This window comes from Stegostoma tigrinum, chromosome 6, assembly GCF_030684315.1.
Source record: "Stegostoma tigrinum isolate sSteTig4 chromosome 6, sSteTig4.hap1, whole genome shotgun sequence".
Classification (NCBI taxonomy): domain Eukaryota; kingdom Metazoa; phylum Chordata; class Chondrichthyes; order Orectolobiformes; family Stegostomatidae; genus Stegostoma; species Stegostoma tigrinum.
Genome location: NC_081359.1, coordinates 58,852,043 through 58,877,474, shown reverse-complemented (window position 1 = coordinate 58,877,474; position 25,432 = coordinate 58,852,043). Strand labels below are relative to the sequence as shown.

The window sequence follows — 25,432 nt, the reverse complement described above, 5'->3', positions numbered from 1 at the left end:
TTAACATGATCATGCATAGAATCACAGACCCCTTATAGTGTAGAAAGAGGCCATTTGGCCTATTGAGGCTGTGCCAACCCTCTGAAGAACGTCCCACCCAGACCCAGTCTCCCAACCTTTCCCAGTAATCCTGCATTTACCATAGCTAATCCACCTAGTTTACACATCCTTGGATACTACAGACAATTTAGCACGGCTGATCAACCCAACCCGCACATCTTTCGACTGTGGGAGGAAATCAGAGTACCAGCTGAATACCCGTGCAGTCATGGGGAGAATGTGCAAACTCCACACAGAGGTTCACCCGAAGCTGTATTAGAACATTGGTCCCTGGCACTGTGAGGACAACTGTGCTAACCACTGTGCCACCCCATTACAAGTCTGTTATCAAAAGTGAAAAATGAAAAGATGCATTACAAAATAGCTTCCACGTAGAAAGAGAGGATGCCAAACCTACATGCTGCTGCAAAACATGTAAAGAATTTAGACATTAAAAATACATTGAATTTTTATAAGAGAAATAACTCACTTACACTTGAAATGAATTTTTCAGCATCTGTTCCATCCTTTCCTAGGAATAAAATGTCCATAATTAGTCACTAATTCTTTTGGAGAAGACTGGAAAATAGAATGGAATTTTCCTTAAAAATAATTCCTCACCGGCTCATGGACTTTGCTTTAACAGAAACAAAAAAGATATGATCACCATCTTTTGCTTTGTTCCATCATCTCTCTTGTTACTTAATGAACCTACTGCGGTTCCCATCATTCTAAAAAAAAAATCATAGAATCTCTGCAGTGTGAAGCAGGCCATTGGGCCCATCAGTCCGCAACAACCCTCTGAAGAACACCCCACCCAGATCTATCACACACCCACAACCCTATCCCTGTAACCCTGAATTTCCCATGTCTAATCCACCTAGTCGGCATATTCCTGGAAACTATGGGCAATTTAGCATGGTCAATTCACCTAAACTGTACAACCTTCGAATGTTGGATGAAAACCAGGGCACCTGGTAGAGACTCACACAGATTCAGGAAGAATGTTCAAGTTCCACACAATCATCTAAGGCTGGAATTGATCCTGGGTTCCTGTGAGGGAGCACTTTACCGCCTCTCACATCCCCTTCTCATTCCCTAATGTGTATTAGCTTAGAAGCTGGTCATCTCAAACATCTTGCAGATCTGATGAAAGTTTATGGGCTGGATAAGTTAACTGCATTTCTCTCCCTACAGATGCTATTTGGCCAATTGAGAATTTCTAACAGTTTCAACATTTATTTCTAATTTGTTTTCGATTCAGTTGGAATTAGATATTTCCAGTGACACTTTGCAATTCTTAACATATCAATTCAGAAACAGAAAAAAATGTATTAATGTAGAAGCATTAAAATTATTTATATTCATTATGAACGTGGTGTTAAAATTGATAATCACTTTTTATATCTTAATCAAAGTGATGCGTTAAGTTTCTGGGGTAGAAATTATAACTCAGAATGCTAACAAACAAAAAAGTCCAAAATTATTTGTGATGGAAATTTCCAAAAAAGAGAAAATCTTAATATTCTATTCAGACAGCACCTGTGGACAAAAGGATATAAAAATATTTTGGATTTGACACCTTTGTTAAAACTGCCATGTACTCGTGATTTTGGAATTTTGCTTCATCAGATTTTCATAATTCTAAGATAGATGTACAAAAACTGCTAGAAATTATGTGGTTTCTCAATGCTACATCATCCAGTCTGTATGGTTTTAGTATGCAGAGCACTGGTCAAAAGAAGTTCCAGGATTTTGATCCAGTGACACTGAAGGAATAGCGGTATAATGACAGGACCTGGCTAGTATAAATCTCATTACAGGAAATCTGAAGATTAATTTACAAGATTGGAGACGGAATATACAGTACCTTTTGTCCAGGAGCTACAGTATTGTGGAAGAGCTCAACATCATCTGGACAGTTTGAAAGAATATGTGAAGTTGTGATCTTGAAGAGAGTCTCCATGACCTGGAGAAATCAGATAATATTGTCAAAACCAGTGTCAAACATTGCAGTTCTTCTGAAATCAAGTCTTAAATCAATCGACTAGAGGAAAGACAAGTCTTTTCATGCAAGGGATGCAGTCAACACCTCCAAAATCAGCATTTATTTTCCATGGGAACATGGGAGTAAATTGTGTGCTTTGACACAAATCAGTGGCTCAACTGCCATTTCAGAGGGCAATTAACAGTCAACAACATTATCACAGGCCTGGAGTTACTTACAGCCTGTTCTAGATAATAGATTTCCATTCCGAACAGATACTAATAAACCAGATGAATTTTTCCCTCTTTTAGTCTCATGGTCACCATTACTGTTGGCTTTTTATTTCAGGTTTAAGGAACTGAACTTAAATTGCTAGCACCAAAGTGGGTTTTGAACTCATGCCTCCGGCCTTTGGATTAAGAGTACAGCAGAACAGCATGTTATGCATTACACAATTCTAGTGAAATTTGTAAATACCAGATTTAGAGGTTTTCAGAATGAACTTGGAAGTCTACAGTATTTTAAGCTTTATTGCAAAAATATTTTCTCCACTTTGTCTGAAAATTATCTGCAGTGCACTGTATTTCAGTATGCCAATGTACAATGCCATAGACAATGCACTGCTGTATGGCAGGCTGGAAAGGAAATTAAAGCTCCAGAACAAAATTACTCAAGAAAACCAAGCTGGCAGAAGCTGAGAAGTTAAAACATTTGCCAAATCACTCTGAGCCGACTTTCTTAAGAATAGGGTGTGGGCATCACTGGTTAGGCCAGCAATTGTTGACAATCCCTAACCACTCTTGAAGGTGGTAACAAACTATTATTTGGGATCATTGCAGTCTGTATGGTTTTAGTATGCAGAGCACTGGTCAAAGGAAGTTCCAGGATTTTGATCCAGTGACACTGAAGGAATAGCAGTATAATGACAGGACCTGGCTAGTTGGGGAGCTTGTAGGTACTGGTACCATGCCTCTGCTGCTCGTGTCCTTGCAAGCACTTGGCATCCACCACCCAAAAAGTGGCATAAAAGAAACCTAGTTGAAATGCTGCAATGCATCTTGTAGTGGCAGCAATGTTTGACATCTATGTCTCGATAGTCAATTGGACTGAATGTTTATATTGTGAACACAGCGACCATCAAGCAGACTGCTTTGGCCTGGATGTTGTTGAGCTTACAGTTTGTTGCAGCTGCACTTATCCAGGTTAGTAAGAGTCTTTTTAAAAAAAAATATAGTCAAGGATATGGGTTTTGCTGGCTAGATCGGCATTTACTGCCCATTCCTAGGTGCTGGTAAATTGGTTTCATGAGTGTTTGCAATCCATTTGGTGCAAGTACATTCAATGCTATCAGGAAGGGATTTTTAGGATTCTGACCCTCGGAAATTGAAGGAATGCTCAAAGTCAGGATGGTGAGTGGCTTGGAAGAGAACCTGCAAGTGGTGGTGTTTCCATGTATCAATCATTTTTGTCTTTCTGAACGGTAATGATTATGGGTATTGGAAGTGCTGTCCAAAGCAAGTAAAAAGTCTAAGGAGCAATGTCTCTTGCAACTAATTACAAATAATATCAAGACAGATAGCAACAGAATGCTTTTATACATTTAAATAAGCAAAAGGGTAAAGTGATTATATGTTGTTTGGAGGACAAATTAATTTTAGGGAACCAGAAAATTGTACAGAAATTCTCTGCAGTGTTTGCAGGAGAAGACTAATTGCATTCCGAAAATACTAAATAATCAAACAGCCAAAACATGGAAGCGGCAATGAATACAATAACTATCAGTAGAAAGAAACCTGATGGGTTGCATTCCAGTATATTAGAGGAAGAAGTGATAGAGGATACACCGCTAATACTCTGGACGACTGGAAACTGCCAATGTAACACTTTTAATCCAGAAGGGAGGGATTAAAAAAAGGTACCAATAAGCCACTTAGTGTAACATGTGCTGTTAGAAAAATATTAAGAGTTTATTAAAAGAGGTACAAGAGCAGTGCATTGAGAAACATGTAATTTGATCAAGAAGAGTCACATAGCTTCATGAAGGGGAAATTGTACCTGACAAACTCATTCTGAGGAGGTAACAAGCAAGATAAAGGGAAACTTGTGGATCTAACATATTTGGATTTCTAGAAGGTATTTGATAAGGTACCATTTGCAAGGCTTCTTAATAACACAAGATCTCATGGCATTGCTGGTTGTATATTAACATGGATAGAGGATTGGCTAATTAATGAAAGACAGAATTGGGTAACGAGTCAATTTTCAGGAATGGCAACCTCTAACTAATTGAATACGGCAGGGATCAGTGCTCGGGCCACATTGTTTACAATACACACGAACGTCTTTGACGAGGGAAATTAATGTATTACAGCCAAGCTTGTGGAGGACAAAAATAGGTGAGAAGGCGAGTAGTGAGCATTACACAGCACTTGTAGAGGGATAGAGAGAATTCATGCAATGAGCAAAAACTTGAGAGGTGAATGTAATTTGGGAAAATGGGAGGTCACCCACTTTGGCAGGAAAAAGAGAGGAGCTGAATAACATTAAATAGAGTGCAGAAAACTGCAGAACAAAAGTATTTAGGAATACTCACATAGAAATCACAAAAAGATAGTATACAAATTGAGAAGTTAATATGGAAGGCAATAGAATGTTGGCCTTTATTTCAAAGGGAATGGAGTAAAAAACAAAAGGCTTATAAAAATTGAACATTACACTAGTTAGCTCCACCGAGAATACTGTGAACAGTTTGGTCCCCTTATCTAAGGAAAAGTGCATTGGCATTGGACACAGTTCAGAAAAGTTTAATTTTGGGTATGGAGAAATTATTTTATGAGAAGTTGAGCAGGTTTGTCCCATACGCATTGAAATTCAGAAGAATGAGAGATGACCTTATTGAAACATTAGAGTTTCCCAGGAGTCTTGACAGGGTAGAGATATGAAGTTTGTTTAATGCTTTTGAGAAGATTTGTAGCTTAGGTCATAGACAAGATCACCGATCCGGTGAGTTTGATTGCAGATGTTTCATCACCCTGCTAGGTAACATCATCAGTGCACATCAGTGAAACAGTGCTGTTCTGTCCTGCTTGTTATTTATAATGCCTTGGTTTGCTGGGGTGGTTGGCATTACCTCCGGTTCTGTTTTTCAGTGGTTTGTATATCTGGTCCAGTTCAATGTGCTTGTTGATGGAGTTCTGGTTGAAATGCCAGGTGTCCAGGAATTCCCTGGATGTCTGTTTGGATTGTGCTTTTATGGATATGTTATCCTAGTCGAATTTGCGTCCTTTGTCTGTGAGAATTGGTCATGTCTCTTGGTGGCTACTTGGTATTCGTGTATTCTTATTGTCAGTTTTCTTCCTGTTTGGCCCATATAATGTTTCTCACAGTCCTTGCATGGTATTTTGTATATTTTGTTAGTTTTGTTGGTTCTGGATATGGGATTCTTTACGTTTGTCAGTAGCTGTCACAAAGTGGTGATTTGTGGGCTACCCTGATACCTAGAGGTCTGAGTAGTCTTGTGGTCATCTCTGATATGTCTCTTATGTATGGTAGGGTGACTAGTGTGTCTGGCTACGTCGTGTCTTCTTGTTGCGGGCTATTGCGGAGGTAATGGCGGATTGTGCTTTTTGGGTATCCAATCCTTTTAAAAACTCCTGTAAGTGTTTGTGTTCTGCTTTGCACAATTTCTGGATGCCGCAGTATGTTATGGCTTGTTTGAATAATGTCCCGATGCAGCTCCATTTATGGGTGTTGAGGTGGTTGCTGGTGTAATTATGTATCGGGTCCATATGTGTGGTCTTTCTGTATACACTAATCTGGAGTTCCCTGTTGTTCTTATGTTCTACCATTATGTTGAGTTTGTTTCTTTGTGGGAGAGTCTAGGACTAGCGGCTATCATCACAGAATTACAAGCTGCCCAGTTAGAACAGAGATAAGGAGGAATTTATTCAGAGTGGTGAATATGTGGAATTCTTTACTGCAGAGCACTGTTGAGGCTGGATCATTTGGCCTATTAAAAGCCGAGATAGACGGATTTTTAAATTAGTCAGGTTGTGAGGATAAAGTAGGAAAAGGGAGTTGAGGTCAACTATAACCTCACTGATTACAGAGCAGACTTGATAAATCTAATGGCCCACTTCTGCACTTACAGAAACATGTCTGCAGGATGACAAATTGGGACCTGAACACTGAAGAGTACAGGACATTTGCGGAGGAGGAAAGGAAGTTAGAAAAAGTGCACAAGATGGTTCTGTTGATGACAGTTTTAATACAATAGAGGCAGTAGACCCAACTTTAATTAAAAAAAAGTAGCAGCACTTTTGGTTGAAATGAGAAACAATAGAAGCAATAAGTCACTATGGGCATGTTGTTCAGGGTCCTTAACAGAAATCACGTTGTAGGATGGAAGACAAGAAATGAAGAGAAGCAAAGTACAATGATAACTGTAAGGGATTTTAAGCCATACATGCACTGGAAAAATCAGATAGGGAAAAGAAACCTAGAAGAGACATTCTTAAATGATTTTCTGGAATACTTCCTTAGAACAGCATGTTATGGAGCTGAAGGAGAGAAGGCTACACTAAACCAAGTATAATGGAATGGGAATTAATCAACTCATAGTGGAGGTGGTCCCAGGAGTAGTGGTCACAATGAATTTCACATTCTGTTTGAGGAAGAGACGAGTGGGCCTGAGATTTATATTTTACACTGAAACAGGGACACTTATGATGGTATGAAAACGGAGCTAAATAAAATGAATTGGCAAATTAAGTTAGATCATTACAGATGCAGAGCCTGACATTTTAGGCATTATTTAGATTACACGAATGCTTTAAATAAAATGAATATTTAGGTAGATTAGTGGTTGAGAAGTGAGGTGGAAATTGGGGGAATCCACAAGACGGTAGATGTGCAAAATCAATTTACCACAAATGATCACGTATCCAATTTTGTGAAAAATAAGGCATCATTGATTGAGCGACTAGTAAATGATTGTTAGGCGGCATGTATTTAAAAATGGCAGCGTGAAGCGTGTACACAACTTTGGGTGAATAATTTGAGTTTTAAAATAGGCTACTACACTTCTCTCTTCATGTATCACAATAAATGAGACTCTCTTGTAAGTTCATATATTTAAATAAAACCATACATTTTACATTTTAACCAGGAAACGGTGATTTATGCTTTACTTTGAGTATGAGAATTAATTTGGTGGTTAACTGAAAAGTAAGATTGCAAAACCATTACAGCTAATTATATCATGTATAAAAACTATGGATTGATGACAATAAATGAGGATCAAGATATTACTTTTTGCTTCTGCAGGAGAAGGACATGAGAAAATATTAATAAATATATGTTATAATGTAATTTATGGTGCATGGTTATGTCATCATTAGCAGATTAATGAAGCATAGCAGCTTTAGATCACACAGAGAACAATGTAGAAAAGTCACTGGATTCAGTACAATATTAATAAACAGTTGACTCATTACCTCCATAATGTCTTTCAAACTTTCAGTGAAGGCAAGTTCTGCTTCTACCATGTAAAATTCTGCTAAATGTCTTCTAGTTTGGGAATTCTCTGCACGAAATGTTGGTCCAAAGGCATATACTTGAGTGAAAGCCCTAATAAACAAACTTTTTTAAAATTTCTGATTGCTGAACTTAATCAACCAACCTAAAAGAATTGAACATTTTTTTTAGCCTTGTGATTACTTTCTGCAATTTGGAATAAGTTAAACTAAATTCTTTAATACAATTTGTACAGCAACAAAAGCAGGTTTTGGGGAATGAGGTTGGTTGGCTCGCCGAGCTGGTTTGTTGTTTCGCAGAAGTTTCGTTACCATGTTTGGTAACATCCTCAGTGCAGCCTCTGATGAAGCGACAGTGTGTTTTCCTGCCTGGCTTTTAAACTCTGGGGTCCGTTGCAATGGATTGCCTCACTTCCGGGTTTCCTCCATAGCGTAATGTATACGTAACGGTTCTCCTTGTCCACAACTTCTACTGGGACAACACCAAGATCCTGGGGCAGGCCAGGCAGAGGCAAGCACGAGAATTCCTGGAAGCATGGTAGTCCACGAAGCAGACTATTAATAAACACATTGACCTCGACCCACATTACGCTATGGAGGAAACCCAGAAGTGAGGCAATCCATTGCAACGGACCCCAGAGTTTAAAAGCCAGGCAGGAAAACACACCGACGCTTCATCAGAGGCGGCACTGAGGATGTTACCAAGCACAGTAACGAAACGTCTGTGGAACAACAAATCAGCTTGGCGAGCCAACCAACCTCAACACCCACAATCTTACAGGTTTTATGCAGTTTAAAAGTAAGGATTTTCCAAGAAAATCTCCAATGCTTACAAAAGATTAATGTACAATTTTTAATTAAAAATTGTAGTCGAATTAAATCTGTAAATCTACATACCTTAATAAGTTTATTGTGACCAAATCAGTCCAAAATGAGCAATTTAAGCAAAACATCAATGTAAAGATTGACAAATAATAAATGAACATAACTCAGTACTTCAGCTAACTATGGAAAATGACATTAAGTTTACCATTTGCAGATCAAATCAAAATGGTCTAATTCAGAGAATTCAAAAGGATATATTTCATTATTCAAAAACTGCCATTAGGAGAAGCTGACATATTTGAAGCTTACAGCACCTGTATTTTAAGTCAAAAGCATACATAATGGATGATGTCCAGTAAACATTATGGATTTGAAAACCGGAGAGATTAGATCACCCAGAGATGCAATTTAAATGACTGCAAATGCCATTTTTCTGGGTATTTCTCCATCTTCATTAAAATTACAGAACAAGATTCAGGAAAATGGCTTTAGAATTTCTAAGACTATGTTTTCATTAGCACTTTGTTGGTACTTTTGTTAACAACTGGTTGTTATGAATAATCCTGTTCCCAGCTAAGTCTGTCGATAAGAATATGACAAATAGGAGTAGACCATATGGCCCCTTAAGCCAGTTTCACCATTCGGTATGATCATGGCTGATCATCTGCCTCAATTTCACTTCACTTCCTCAGACCTGATCCCTTTTGATTCCAATGGACCAAGTATCTAAGTCTTTTTTATTCATTCATGGGATATGGCCATCAGTGACTGGGCCAGCATTTATTGCATGCCTGTATTGGCCTGTGAGGAGGTATGGTGAGCTGCCTTCTTCAACTATGGCAGACGACTTGCTGTAGGTAAACCCACAATGCTAGTAGGATCATGGAGAGTGTTCCAAGGTTTTTCCCCAACAACACTGAAGAAACAGTGATATATTTCCAAGTTGGATGGTGAATGATTGAGGGGAACTTGTGGGTAATGGTGTTCCCATGTTTCTGCTATCCTTCACCTTCTATACGGTTGTAATTGTGGGGTTGGAATGTGCTATGCAGCATTACTCAATCATGGAGCATCCACAAACATTTGAGGTTCAGAATTCTAAAGATGTCAACCCATTGAGTAACAAAAATTCTTATCTCAGTCCTAAATGCTGCCCCTGTTCTCTAGATTCCACAATAAAGGGAACCACTTTTCCTATTCTGTCCTGTCAATGTAGAGGTTAAAGAACTTGATTATGTCAGACAATGGGAAATTTACTGTTCCCTCATCCTTGATACAAAGGAATGACAGTTACAAACTGTTGATGTTAAAGCTGGAATTATCCCTATCAACAGCAATGACATTTTCACCTGAATAGATGAAGTCAGTCACCAAGACAGTTAGGTAAAATGTAACGATAACCCCCGTTAAGTTTCAGACTAGGGCTTGGTTTTGTTTAGTTACATATATGAAGGTTCTGAGTCTAAAAAGCTTCTGAGTCTAAAAAGCTTCTAAGGTGAAGTAAATTATACGCACAAATTGCATAATAACAAACAACGGTCTGAATTTGCTTACAGAAATTAAAAAAAAATGAACTGCTCAACTCAAACTGAACAGAAACATGTAATGTTTGGCAGCAATGGCCAATGTGATAAAGTTATTACAGCTATATTTATACTTATTTCCAGCCATGAAATGTGACTTTTTGAAATTGTAACTACCGATTCTTCATGGGTACTGATGAGCAAAAATAATTTGAGAGAGACAGGTATTAAGTTGTTATCTAAGAAAACAAAATCTGAATCCTGGTGTATGGTCATTTTGCTTCCCTATTTGCAGCAGACATGTTCGGCATTTGTAAAGTCAGAACTTTAAGAAAACAGCTACAAGCCACAGAAAACAAGTGAGTAAATATTCTGTTAAAAGTGAATCGTTTAACGTATTTGTCTTTTCTGTCACTGACTCCCAATGTACCAACAGGTTTTATACTCCAGTTTACAAGAAACAAAGTATTCCTACTTTTTGTAAGCATAACAGCACAATGAACAGGAACTAGTATGAGGGTGAATTCCTTACTTTAACTGTTATCTTAACAAGCATTCTGATTGCACTGGTTTAATCAAGGAATTTAATCAAACTAAAAATATGTGCTGGAGGTTCCAAAATCCATTTCTCCCAGTGGAGAACAGGACTTGGGGGAACCAAATCCTTGAATCACCCTGTTTAATTATGCAAATTTTCATAGTAATTCAAGTGCTATACCAGAAATACAGAGACAATTAGAAACAGTCTGGGTCGTTCAATGTCACTCAAGTGGAAACATCTTTTACCTCATTTCTCTCACATTTTTAATAGTTAGAACCAGATAGATTGAATAAGAAAATCTAATTGATTAGATCAGAGGGCCTGATGGAAAACTGAATTTTTTTAGGCTTCAAAAAAAGTCTTCTCTCATATGATCTGGGCCAAAAACATCAACAAAGCAATCTCGTAAGTTGAACAAGAACATAACTATGTGCAGCACAATTTCATGCTGTCTCTCATCAAACAGGAATTTTTATTACTGTATCTAGTCTACCAAATATGACTAAAGACCTCTGGTGATTGATTGAACTTCAGAAAGCAGAACACTGGCAGATTCAGATTAAACTATAAATCAAGGAACAAATTTAAGTAACAGGCAAGCAGTTGCAATACACAATGAGAGATAATGGGAACTGCAGATGCTGGAGAATCCAAGACAACAAAATGTGAGGCTGGAGGGGAAGAGCTGGGCTGGTTTAGGGATGCAGTTGGGGAAGGGGAGATTTTGAAACTGGTGAAGTCCACATTGATACCATTAGGCTGCAGGGTTCCCAGGCGGAATATGAGTTGCTGTTCCTGCAACCTTCGGGTGGCATCATTGTGGCACTGCAGGAGGCCCATGATGGACATGTCATCTAAAGAATGGGAGGGGGAGTGGAAATGGTTTGCAACTGGGAGGTGCAGTAGTTTGTTACGAACTGAGCGGAGGTGTTCTGCAAAGCGGTTTCCAAGCCTCCGCTTGGTTTCCGCAAACAACTTTCCCCCCACAGTGATCGAGAACGCCCTCGACCGCATCTCCCGTATTTCCCGCAACACATTTCTCACACCCCGCCCCCGCCACAACCGCCCAAAGAGGATCCCCCTCATTCTCACACACCACCCCACCAACCTCCGGATACAACGCATCATCCTCCGACACTTCCGCCATTTACAATCCGACCCCACCACCCAAGACATTTTTTCATCCCCACCCCGTCTGCTTTCCGGAGAGACCACTCTCTCCGTGACTCCCTTGTTCGCTCCACACTGCCCTCCAACCCCACCACACACGGCACCTTCCCCTGCAACCGCAGGAAATGCTACACTTGCCCCCACACCTCCCCCCTCACCCCTATCCCAGGCTCCAAGATGATATTCCACATTAAGCAGAGGTTCACCTGCACATCTGCCAATGTGGTATACTGCATCCACTGTACCCGGTGCGGCTTCCTCTACATTGGGGAAACCAAGCGGAGGCTTGGAGACCGCTTTGCAGAACACCTCCGCTCAGTTCGCAACAAACAACTGCACCTCCCCGTCGCAAACCATTTCCACTCCCCCTCCCATTCTTTAGATGACATATCCATCATGGGCCTCCTGCAGTGCCACAATGATGCCACCCGAAGGTTGCAGGAACAGCAACTCATACTCCGCCTGGGAACCCTGCAGCCTAATGGTATCAATGTGGACTTCACCAGTTTCAAAATCTCCCCTTCCCCAACTGCATCCCTAAACCAGCCCAGTTCGTCCCCTCCCCCCACTGCACCACACAACCAGCCCAGCTCTTCCCCTCCACCCACTGCATCCTAAAACCAGTCCAACCTGTCTCCGCCTCCCTAACCTGTTCTTCCTATCACTCATCCCTTCCTCCCACCCCAAGCCGCACCCCCATCTACCTACTAACCTCATCCCACCTCCTTGACCTGACCGTCTTCCCTGGACTGACCTATCCCCTCCCTACCTCCCCACCTATACTCTCTCCACCTATCTTTTCTTCTCTCCATTTTCGGTCCGCCTCCCCCTCTATCCCTATTTATTCCAGAACCCTCACCCCATCCCCCTCTCTGATGAAGGGTCTAGGCCCGAAACGTCAGCTTTTGTGCTCCTGAGATGCTACTTGGCCTGCTGTGTTCATCCAGCCTCACATTTTGTTGTCTTGCAATACACAATGAAGTGGTTTCCACTATTTTTGCAGAATCTTACTCTATCCTTAAATTAAAAAATAGACTAGATCCAACCCTAATATTCACACTGACTAATTCCATTTTGTATCTCTTACAAATATGATACATTTCAGGTAGATGGCAGAGTGTCTATATGGGGTTCCAGAGCTATTTGCTTAGGTTCGACACAAGAAAACAAAAAATAGTACATGAAATCAGAGGTGTGGAATGTGCTCAAATGTAGATAACAGGTAGAAGAAATAAAGGAAATAAAGGAAATAAAGGAAATAAAAACAGAAAATCATCAACATGCTGTCCACAAACAAAATATAAACAGGAGAAGAAAAAAAAGCACAGAAGGCTATGATTTGAATTCCTTGAATTCAAGGTCAAAGCTGAAGCTACAAAGCATTTAAACAAATTCAAGCATCATTAGAATTGCAGGAAACAGAAGTCAGAGTAGGATTGGGCAAGGAATTAAAGTAACGGTTGACTTTTGTTCTCTCCTTTCCCAGTCTCTGAACTCGCTGGAAGAAACCTATTAAATCCCACACTTTTGCCAGTTACAAAGCGGAGGTGTCAATGCTGCTCCTGGGGGAGACACAGTCAGAAGTCACATGACACCAGGTTATAGTCCAACAGGTTTACCTGAAGTCACAAGCTTTCAGAGCGTTGCTCCTGACTCACCCGACAATGGAGCAATGCTCCAAAAGCTTGCCATTTCAAATAAACCTGTTGGATATAACATGGTGTGGTGTGACATGACTTCTGACTTTGCTAGTTATGACAAAAGATTATAAACTCAAAACATTCACTGTTTCGCTCTCCACAGATACTGAGTATTTCCAACAAAAAGCTTTTGCTTTTATGGTAGGAATAAGGCACTTATTCTCCAACAGGCATGACACAATGAACAATGTTAAAGCTATTTATTTGGAAGATTTTTCGAGAAAATATATATGGTGCAAAACTATCAGCTGAGAACCGACGGGCCTGCTAAGTCATTCCAAGTACAGGAAAGTGCAATTGGAAAGTATTGTCCTTCGAAGCAGAGTTGAGTAGGCTCCTGGAGTTGGCTGGGTGGGGATGAGGGGGTGGGGTCAAGGTCAGATGGATTGTTGGTTAGGTTTGGTGGGCCACTGGGGTGGTGTAGGGAGAATCAGGAGGAACAGTGGTTGCAGCGATATGACAGCTGGAGGCACGAGAAATCCTGGCTTTAAAGGCAAGTTACTTCTAACCCCTACTTACAAGCGAATTCTCGGAGGCCAACTTGGAGTGTGCCCCAGAAGAAGTGAACCAAGGTTCTTGTTGATTGAAATTAATTTCTTACCTTGGCCTCTGTCCTCAATATCTTTTTTCACAATCAGGACTTGGAGCCTACTCTTTTTCTCTCTTACTCAGATTGTTAAATAGTTATCTCTGCTGTCTGGTATTTCTAATAATCATTTGAATTATTTAAATATTCTTGGGAGGTGGGTGTGCAGGCCAGATAAACATTTACTGTTAATCCTTATCATGATGGAGAAAGTAGAGGGGAGTTGCCATTTTCAAGTACTGCTCTCTTAGCTTAATGAGAAACCTGAAAGGGAATTTGCAGTGGTAATGTCTCCATGCATCTGTTCTTGCAGATAGTAGAGATGTTCAAAGTCTGTACCGCTTAACATGGTGGAAGGGCCACACAATGAAAAGTATCTTCAATGCAATCTCCACAAAGATTATATGGTGGTCACTGCTCGTGATATCATATCATGTACAAACACACTTGTAACAGGTAGACTGATACGGATGAGGTCAAGTAAATTTCTTCCTCTTAGAAATTTCCTCACCATTTTCCACAAACCCAATCTAGCAGTGATTTCATTTAGAACTCAGGCAGCTCAATCTTGGTAAGGGAGTCCATGTTTGACCTGATGTGATGAAATTTGATCCAGTATCAATGTTGAAGACTCCCAGATCAATGGCCTCTTGATTGTAAATCACTTTGCTGCCACTTGTGGTGGCAATGTCCTAGGACAGAGCAAACCCAGGAACGGTGGTGGTGTCTGGGACATTGTCTATAATATACGAGTCTTGTGGGTGTGACTATGTTGGGCTGTTCCTTGACTAGTCTGTGGGATAGCTCTCCCAGTTTTGGGATAAGACCTCAGATGTTTGTAAGGAAGGCTTTTCAGGTTGATAGGGATGCATTAACCATGGTCATTTCCAGTGCCTAGGTCAGTACCTTGAGGTGCGTCTGGTTTCATGCCTTTCTTTTGACTTTGTTAAGGGCTGATACGAATAACTCGATTGCTTCACAATTTCAAATGGCTTTTTTAAGAATAACGTGTAACCAGGCTAAGTGAAAATGGCAGATTTCAGTCCCTAAAAGGGCATTAGTGAACTAGATAGGTTTTAATGACAATTGGCAATGGTTAAATTGTTGCCATTAAACAAGTTGTTAATTTTAGATTTTTTAAAGTTGAACTTACAATGCACCATCTGTCACGATGGAATGTGAATTCACATCCCCACAAGCTTAGTCTGGGGCTCAGATTACAAATCCAGTAACATTATCACTAAAGTACTACAATTTATTGTATTAAGAATTTATTACTTTGATTTTTTGTAAAATTGAATCTCATGTTTGTAAACCCTGCCTTTTTGACATTTGATAACCAATGAAGAGAAAAATTGACATGTACCCCCTCACCATCAATAAGAATATGTTGGAAAACTTTGAGCAAGTACTTTTCTCATAGAAAATGGTGGAGTTTACAATTTCTTTTATTGCCATAATCAGTATCAGCACTTCCACACCTTCATCCCACCAATGTAATTTTAAAGCATTTTTAATACTGAAATTTTAAACATTGTTAATGAAAGGGTTTGGATCAAACTGGAGTTGAAATACAGGTCAAACTGAATGACAGCATAGATTCACGTGGCAGAATTGGCTGGTCCTTGTTCTTTCACATCTTTCTACATAGACAATATGATAGCAACAGAGAACAAAATCGCTGACCTAGAACAACATGACTCTAAATCTTAACATACATAGCTACTGAAACTGAAAACCAAGGCATACAGAGTTAGAATTATAGGAATAAGATTTAATAGTGATTCTTCAACTCCTGGAAATCCTAGCAGCCCAGAGTGTGTCATCTTAATTTGAGTGAACAAAATCAAAGCACGGTAGGTCAAGTGATCTTCCCCAACTTAGAACTCCGGTTTCATTTGAAACAAAACAGAATTGTGCATTTTTCTGTAACTTAAATGAGAATTTGGCAAAATTTTAAGGTATCACATTTCACCACCTTCAACGTGTGATTAAATTAGAAGTGTGGCAAAGTAACCCTGTGTTTAGAAAACCATGGAGGATTAAACTGTGTGGTTCTACAGGAAAAATAGAAGATCAACTGAAATGAATGCAGAAATTTCTTCCAAGGCTGAAAACATTTAATAAACTATTCCCTACAACTAAGCCTGCATTCCTTTTCCTCCATGATCCATGATTTTGAAATATCAGGCTTGCAGATGAAGCTATTAATGGAAAAAGGTTTACACCAACATGACAGATGATATGACAATTCTACATCATTCTTATTCTTCTTCTAGGCTTTTGGAATTTCAAACAGACAGGATGAATTTATTGGGTTATGGGAGAAATATCTAGTTGAAATTTGAAGTAGTAACTTGAGAAATCTTAATAAATTAACAGTTGTTTTTCCAAGTTTGAATATACTTAGAATGGTAATTAAGAGTGACCAGGAAACATGTTTTGAAGCTGCTTTTGCGATATGGGCAACATTGGCAAAGTTCATTTCCCCTACTCATTATACAACTCATGACTTCTAGACGTTTAATCCAGTGCTACAGCCATTACTCTATCCTACCTATTAAGGGCACCCAAATTTAATTGACTGATTCATCTGCTTTGCAAAGTGAAACAGTCTTCTACAACACAGTGAAAGGTTCCTCTAAATTTAATCAAGGCAAGACATTATCTACTTACATTTACTACTCACTAGTACTTAGATTTTGTTCGTGCTACCACGTCTTCCCTCTTCTGCCTGAATATTTAATTATAACAGTAAAGTATAGTGAATAAGATGGCATTATGTAGAATCAATTGAGGAAAATATTTGCATTGCATCCTTGCTCTAGCCTTAATAAATAAAAATTGTTCAGTAGTAAGATTTATTGCAATGGAAAAGTAACATGAAATGTATATAATCATTACTCTTCTAAATAGCTCTTCTAGACATTTCCATGGCTTTACTTATTAAATTAGAAATTAAGAACCATGGGGAACTGCAAAATATATAAACATCGTTATGCCCTCAATGCTCAGTCTAATCACGTAATCAGCCAACCTCAGGTTCCCATCCCTGCTGACACTTTGATATCGCAAATTAAGCATGAACAAGGGGGAAAAAAAGCTTAAACGATAAAAGAATTGTTAACAAAACAGTCTGGCTTCTGCTCAGTCATACTGATTAATCTCCCTAGGGGGAGACAAGACAGGAGATATCAAGGGCCATAGCAAGAATTTCAAATCCTCTCTGGCCATAGGTGAGGTTCTGAAGGACTAGAGGATTGGAGGACTAACATCAACCATCATCTAAAATTGATGAAGGAATCAACCAGGAAATTACAGGCAATCTAACCTCGGTGGTAAGAAAGTATGTTAAAAAATTCTGACAGATAGAGCATATCGGCAATTCAAGAGACATGGATTATTCAGAGGTAGTACAGATTTGTTGAGGGAAGGTAGGGTTTGACAAATTTGATTGATTAAGTTTGATTTGATCAGATCTTTCGAGGATGTATCTCCTTCTCAATCTCTCTCCTAGCCTGAGACATAGTAATCCTCTGGTTAAACCACCACCAATCGTCTCTCTTTCTCCCTCTCTTTTTAACGAGAGACCCGTCCTGCATTCAGGTAAGACCATTGCAAGTTAACCTTTAATTTACCTTTCACGTGCATCACGCCTGCCCATACCTCACAACCTATCCAACACTGAGTACTGTGATCGCTACATATGGTAGGAGATTTTATGCTGTAATATTGGGAGAATGCCATCTAAAACAGCTTAGAAGGAGCGCTACCATTCGTCTCAAATGAATGATGGATATAAGATATACGAAGAATACATTCTGAAGATCATGACTAGCTCAGACAGATGGCAATGCAAACTTAAAAATCTACAGGTTTCATATTTTATGCTGGAATTACTTGTGTTTGTTAAGTGATGTTGATAGACAGCTAACAGAAAACAGCTTTGAAGAATACTGATTTACTAAAATACTATATTCTAGAGTCAGTGTGAATCATTACAAGGAATAATTGGGCTAAAGTTTTCTGCAGGAAATAAAGTTATGACAGAAGGCAACAATTTAGGGTGAATTTTCATTTTCAGTCAGTGACAATGTACTTAAAGGACACCAAGACCAATAGGATTGGGAGATTAGGGAGAAAGTGAAGTTGAAGTAAAAGATCAGCCATAAATATACAGAATGATAGAACATAATTCTATTTCTTACGTGCTAACAGGAAATTTTGGCTAAATAAAGTACCAACTGTAGCAAGTAATTTCTTCGTACCGGAAAATAAAATTGATGCTGGCCAAAGCAAGTGCATGTGCTGCCCAGAATTGATCTTTTATTTTGTTCCAGAATCGTCATATTCTATCCGAAACAACTGATGAAACTACCTTCATGTATGAAAGTTCAGAAGCAGACTAACAAAGCTTCAGTTCCTTTGTTAAACAAGTGTAAGAATGGCCCAGTCAGAGTTCTAGTAACCAAGATAAAGTCAATTATTTCAAACTTCACTGTAGAATTTGAGCAGTCTAGGTATTTTATGAAGTGCAATTTCTTGATAGACACACAAGATTTCATGACATTATTTGAAAGGGAGCAGGGATATCTGTGGTGACCGATTCCAAAACATGCAAAAAAAAATTGAACTAGTTATTTATCTTGTTGTTTGTGGGACCTTGTTGTGTGCAAATTTAAAAATAAAACATTATAATTGTTATAGTGACTGAAAACATATAAATTAGACAAGAATGCTTTTGGTCTTTATTTTACAAAGTTTGTAGTAGGATATAAAGTCATTAGTCAGGTAGCTGTGTAGTAGACTTGTGATGAATGTGGAAGAAATAATTTGAAGTTTTATTGTAAAGATTAAAGCAAATATATTCTGGTGAACAATGCCTCTTGAATACATTATTAATAAAACAGTCTTTTTGGCTTCCAAAGCTCTGCCATCCTCTAACAACAAATCAACTCCACTTTAAACAAGGATTAGTGATGGAAATCAAAATTCAAATAACAGACAACTTTGAACACTATATATATATAGACTTAAAAATGGTTGAAGTGCTTTTTACCCTGTCATCACTTCCAAATGTAGTTGTCCAGACACAGTTAAGAAGGAAGGAACATCAAAGAAATGAGTGTTATCACGCTTTTCAGCTATTTTGCTTGCAGGCTGAAACAAGAAATAAACAAATATTTGAAATAAGCCTCATTTAATATTTAATTCATATTTAATGATACTTAAAATCTAAATTTGGTGGTTGAAGAATGAAATATGATTTCAAATTATATTTGAAACTCTTGCATTTGAAAGGAGGAATTGACTGAATTGCTTCACCAGCTCTCCTGATCTTCTCATATTTCTGCGTGGTTAAACCAATTGTCCAACATCCAACCTTAGATGAGTCACAACTTCCTCCGGGCTAACACCTCTAAAGACAGTGAGTCATTATTTTAAGCCTCTGTTAAAAACTCCATGCCCTCATCGCTGGCTTTAGCTTCAGACTGTTCTGAACCTGGCATCTGACTCAGTCCCAACTGAATTTTAATCCCTTATCCTCTCTGTCACATTGCAGCACATTTTCACAAGTTTACTATTCCTACCTCATCTTGTCTACTACTGAAGCTTGTGCACTTCTTTTACCACCTCCAGACTCACTGTCTCTCAACGTGATCTTTCATGGCTTCTCATCTTCCACCATCTAAAGATAGAGAGGCAGTTGAGCTGACATTATCTGCACTAAATTTCCTATCCATCATCCCTGCCCTCAATAATCCACAATAGTCTAGGCTCACTAACACATCATTCTTAAAATTTTCGGCAGTGTTTAAGTAGTCTTATAGTTTGCCCTTCTCTGTCTTAGCAACATCCCCCAGTCCAAGGCCCTTCTGTAACACTGGCCTGGATTTTTTGATGGTCAGACAGTTGTTGTTCCACTGTAGATAGGAGTTGCGCATGGGGACGCTGCATATGGGGAATAGCCATCGTAGCAGAGTCTGAAGAAATTTCCACGGAAATACAAGATGCGGGTTGCAAATATTTTGCCATCCTGGTAACATCATCAGTGCACCTCGGTGAAGCGTCAATGTTCTGTCCCACTTGTGACTTGTATGCCTCAGTTTGTTGGGGTGCTTGGCATTACTTCCAGTTCGTACACAGGGTCTAGTTCAATGTGTTGTTGATGGAGTTCTGGCTAGAATACCAGGCCTCCAGGAATTCCTTGGCATGACTGTGTTTGGCTTGTGCAATTATGATTGTGTTGTCCCAGTCGAATTTGTGTCCCTTGTTGTCCATATGCAGTGAGACAAGCGAGAGTTGGTCGTGTCTCTTGGCAGCTAGTTGGTGTTCATGCATCCATATAGTCAGTTTTCTTCCAGTTTGGCCTGTGTAGTGATTCTCACAGTCCATGCATGGCATTTTGTATATTTACGCGGTTTTGCTGGTTTTGGGTATGGGATCCTTTACATTTGTCAGTACCTATCATAGGGTGATTGTTGTTCTGAGGGCTACCCTGACACCTAGGGGTAGGAGTAGTCTTGTGGTCATCTCTGAAGTGGCCTCGATATACAGTAGGGTGATTAGGGAGTCTGGTCGTGTGCTTCATTCTTCAGTAGTCTGTCTTGCTGATGTCTCCTGAATTGCGTAATTTCTTCAAGGTCATCGTAATCCAGTTCCCCAACTGTCACTGAACTTCATGTGCTTACCATTTGACAGCAGTTGTCAAAATGGTTACCTGTGATTCTGGGCCATTAAAGTGCCACCATATGGCAGCTGTTTACTGTAAAATGGGCATGGTTTGCCTCTCCAGAGTTTTGCTCAGGTTTAGAATGTACCACTAGTTAAGGAAACCCACAGTGAAATCTCCTGTCAGGAATGCAGAACACTCTCCTTTCATAAAATAAGATAGGCAGAGAGGAAAGCTGTGTGCGATGTCACTGCTTGGAAAATCCAGCTCAATATTCCATCGTAAGATAACAAAGTGTGAAGCTGGATGAACACAGCAGGCCAAGCAGCATCTCAGGAGCTTTTGTGCTCCTGAGGTGCTGCTTGGCCTGCTGCGTTCATCAGCTTTTGTGCTCGTGAGATGCTGCTTGGCCTGCTGTGTTCATCCAGCTTCACACTTTGTTATCTTGGATTCTCCAGCATCTGCAGTTCATATTATCTCTCTCAATATTCCATCAGTTGCCTTGACTGTACACTCAAATTCATTTCCCACTGCCTTGTTTCACCACCCAACTTCTTAAATACTTGGCTATTACCATTTCTTCAAAGGTTTTGACCACCCTTTCTATCAACTTTGTTTCCTTAAAAACAAAATCACACTTCAGTTGAAATTGAATTTGGACATTTTTCTGCTAAAGACCACTAAAATACATTGTTAGTATAATAAATTGTAAGAAAAGCTTTTTGAATTTATATATAGAAATATAAACTGAAAACTTTACAGAGTCATTTCTATTTCACTGCAGGTCAGAATTCCAATATGACTTAGCTTGAACACTGATTGAGCACTGCAACACTAAGTATTCAGCTTTTCTGATTTATGTACTTCTTCAGAATTCCCTTAAAAGTGAGATATGTTTGAAAATTGAAATTGGGATCTGGACACTGCTGGCAAGGGCAACAGTTATTGCCCATTCCAAACTGTCCTTGAGGTGGTGGTATGGCGCTGCCTTCAAAGAATCACAATCTCTGTAGTGTGGAAGCAGGCCATTTGGCCCATCAAATCCACACCATCCCTCCAAAGAGCATCCCACCCGGACCCACACCATCCCCATTACCCTGCATTTCCCATGGCTAACCCACCTAGCCTGCATATCTCCTACCCAATGGGAAACTTAGCATGGCCAATCCACCTAATCTACCCATCTATGGCCTGTGGGAGGAAACTGGAGCACCCGGACGAAACTCACGTAAACACAGAGACAATGTGCAAATTTCACATAGACAGTTGCTTGAGAGTGGAACTGAACCCATGTCCCTGGCCTCCCTGCTAACTACTAAGCCACTCTTTTTCAAACGTGCCTTTTTGAACTGTCGTCGTCCTTGTGGTGTAGGTTCATCCACAGTGATGTTAGGAAATGTTGCAGAATTTTGACTCAGTAAAACTAAGTCAGGATGATGTGCAGCTTTGAGGGGAACTTGCAGGTGGAGTTCCCATGCTCTTGCTGCCCTTACCCCTCAGTAGGGATGGTGACTTTTACAAAGTGCTGTCAAAAGGTGGAAAAGTGAACATTTCACATCAATTGATCTAAGAATTGTTTCTGGTAGAGTTGATAAACAATTTGCTGATACTTGCATCCAAAAACTGTGATTTATTTTGTAGAGAAGCCAACCGAAATCCAAGTGATGTAAAAGCAATTATGGAGAAAATGAAACACATCATTAAAATTTCATAGAAAGTCATGGACAGCATTCTTTAGAACCAGTCAAATAGATGTAACAGAATAATGCAAACCAAGAGCATAATCCTAGCAATGCATCCACTTCAGACAGTTGCTTATGTGATTGATCACAGATTTCATCTGGCAAGTCTTTGCAACATTTGCAGACATGAAACAAATAGCACAGTAACAGAAAATGTTAAACGCCTTCCAGCTAATCCAAAATAAAATCTTCATGACAAATGTGCAGTTCTTTTCCCTGCTCCCATGAGCACTACTTCCATTTGTTTTACTAAAATGAATACGAGATTTCATGAAGGAGCATTTATCTACAATTTGCCGCACAAACAGTAAGTTCTTACTTAATGGCATCATGTACCCAGAATGCAGAGAATAGCAAAGGAAAATGATCTCACATACTAAATACTCAATGAAGATGTCATACAATATTAAATAAATTGTAATAATAGATTCAAACCCATAATATAAGCCCACTGTTCGACATTTTGTTGTTGACTGACCTACCAAGCATAGGATATGTGCCGTTTTTGTTGAATAGCAGGAAGGTGATTAATCTGCACAATCAATATGACAAACATACAATTTTTGTTACATTTGCAAACAATCAAAACCATGAAGTTTTGATTCAGTTACAACACTGATTTGCCACCACTAAGATAAAGCTGTATGGTGAGTTGATGATAATGCTCATGAAAACAGGCTGTCACCATCTTGTGGCATCAAAGAATCACTGCATGAAATTTACCACGATTTCTCTGACATGTACATTTTCTTACATTAAGTCTTGTTTATTTTTGCAATGGGTGAAGCTGCAAAACAGTTAACTGTATTGTGTTGCATTCTGAAATTTGAAAGACACAAATAATCCAAGTTCACTTATTTCCATTAGCTGACTTCAAACAACTTAGTTGTACAAGTTGTTAAAGGATGTCACTACTTGGTTTTGAAAGGGAAGGCAATGGTCTAGTTGTATTATCCCTGGACTGTTAATCCAAACATCCAGATAATGTTCTGGGGACCTGGGTTCGAATCCCACGATGGCAAATGGTGGCATTTGAATTCAACAAAGAAAAACATCTGGAATCAAGTGTCTAATCATGATTATTGTTGGAAAAACAAATCTGGGGAACTAATGTCCTTTAGGGAAGGAAGCTGCCATTCCACATGTGACTCCAGACCCACAGCCATGCAACTCCTCTGGATTAACTGCAATTAGAGATGGGTTTTAAAAAAAAGACACCTTCATCCTATGCAAGAAAAGAAGTAATAAATATCTGGACCTAGAAGCAAGGATCCTAATGATGACCATGAAACAAGTGCATATTGTTGCAAAAACCCATATGGTTGGCTAATGCACTTCTGGAGACAATAATCTGCCATGCTCGCCTAGTCTGGCCTTCATGTGACTTCAAGAACCACAGCAATATGGTCAACTCCTAACGTCCATCTGAAACGGCCTTGTAAATTACTCAGTCTTGTTGACCCACCAGAAAGTTTAATGAAAGGAATTAAGCTGGATGGGCCAGCAGCATTGAGCAACGCAATGGAAACGACACACACAGTGCTGGCAAGACTGTAAAATCCTCAATATTAACATCTGGGGCTTTTGACAAAATTGTGAGAACTGTACACTGACTCCAGGCCCGATGAAATCTCATGATATCAGGTCAAAGCAAGGGCAAGGAATCTCCTGCTGAACATCACCTCCAAGGTCCCTTCAGTTAATGAATCAGTACTCCTCCAAGTCGAACATCACTTGTAGGGAGTGATAATGGGAACTGCAGATGCTGGAGAATCCAAGATAACAAAGTGTGAAGCTGCTGTGTTCATCCAGGTTCACACTTTGTTATCACTTGTAGGAAGCTCTGAGGTGTGGTGAGAAGGGCACAGAATGCACTCTGATTTTGGGGAACATCCCCAAGATTGGCTCGCTAGCATGTGACCAACTGAGCAGGGCAAGTCCTAAGTGACACAACTGTCAGGCAGCCTCACCACCTTCCATAGGCTCACCAAAACACTCGCTATAAATAACATTATCGTTAGGAGTGAACACCGCACAGACTTGTTGAGATGAGTCATGCTTTTTCACTGATGATACCCTCCATTGTGTTTCATGGGACTATCAACACGTTAAGTAGGATGGATTTCAAACAAATCTAGCATCTCAAGACTGGGCATCAACAAGGCACCGGAAACCACCATCAGACATAGAAGAGTATTGAAACAAATTGCAACCTCACAAACCAGCATATTCCCCTCTGTACCTTTATCATCAATCAAGGAAGGGAATAAATCCTGGTTCAATGAAGGTGAAAATGCTTGGGCAGCACAAAAGATAACTAAAAATGAGGTGTCAGCCAAATGAAGTGACAATACAGGGTGACTTGCATGTCAAACAATAGTGGGGACATGGAGTAGATAGAGTTAAGTGAACCCGGAAGCAATAGATTAGACCTAAGCTGTATAGTCATATCACTTTCAGTTGTGAATGGTGTTAGGCAATTAAACAATTCACTGAGGTGGTTTCACAAATATCCCTATTTTCAGTGACGGCTCAGCCCAGTTTATCGATGCAAAATGGCTGAACCATTTGCAAGGATCTGTAGCCACAAGTGCTGAGTGGACATTGATCTTGGTTCACAGTTATTAATCTTCAGCCAAATCAATTCACTCCTGTGGGCTATGACAACATGCTGAAGAAGTACTAATTTTGTACTCCAGAACTGGCTAAAACCTTAGCCAAACTGTTTCAGTAAAGCCACATTATATATTTTGATTTAATCTCATTTCAATGAAGTGGTGTTTCACAGAAACATATGCACACAATGCTGCAGATTTTACTTTAGCAATGAAACAGAAGTTTATTAACAAAATAAAAGACGATGAAATGAAACAAGCCAAAATGGAAAATTGCCCACATATGTCCCATCCAAGATAAAAAAAACGACAAATGTCAGCGGGCCAGTAACCAACCGCTCGGTCTATTCTCAATGTCCAGTGATAGAAAGTGAAACAAAAGCTTCAACTATAGCTCTTTTGCGATATTAATTGATTATTATAGGATTTTCCAATGTTGGCACATTAGTGGTGCAAGAATGGTAGCGAAAAAAAATACTAATCAGGCTTGGGGTCCC

The 25,432-nt window shown here is 39.5% G+C and overlaps 1 protein-coding gene across 8 annotated transcripts in view; it reads right to left on the bottom strand.

The window, feature by feature from the left end:
• Positions 1-25,432, bottom strand: part of nars2 (asparaginyl-tRNA synthetase 2, mitochondrial) — an 83,808-nt gene that overhangs the window by 32,550 nt on the left and 25,826 nt on the right. For 7 of the 8 annotated variants that reach the window (XM_059646587.1, XM_059646586.1, XM_059646585.1 and 4 more), the window contains 4 exons: positions 18,965-19,065; positions 7,522-7,654; positions 1,910-2,008; positions 534-571 (listed from right to left, as the gene is read on the bottom strand). In XM_059646587.1, coding sequence (XP_059502570.1) covers positions 534-571; positions 1,910-2,008; positions 7,522-7,654; positions 18,965-19,065 — 371 coding nt within the window. Of the gene's footprint in view, positions 1-533; positions 572-1,909; positions 2,009-7,521; positions 7,655-16,581; positions 16,600-18,964; positions 19,066-25,432 lie in introns of those variants that run through there. The other variant, XM_059646590.1, reaches the window with a different exon arrangement.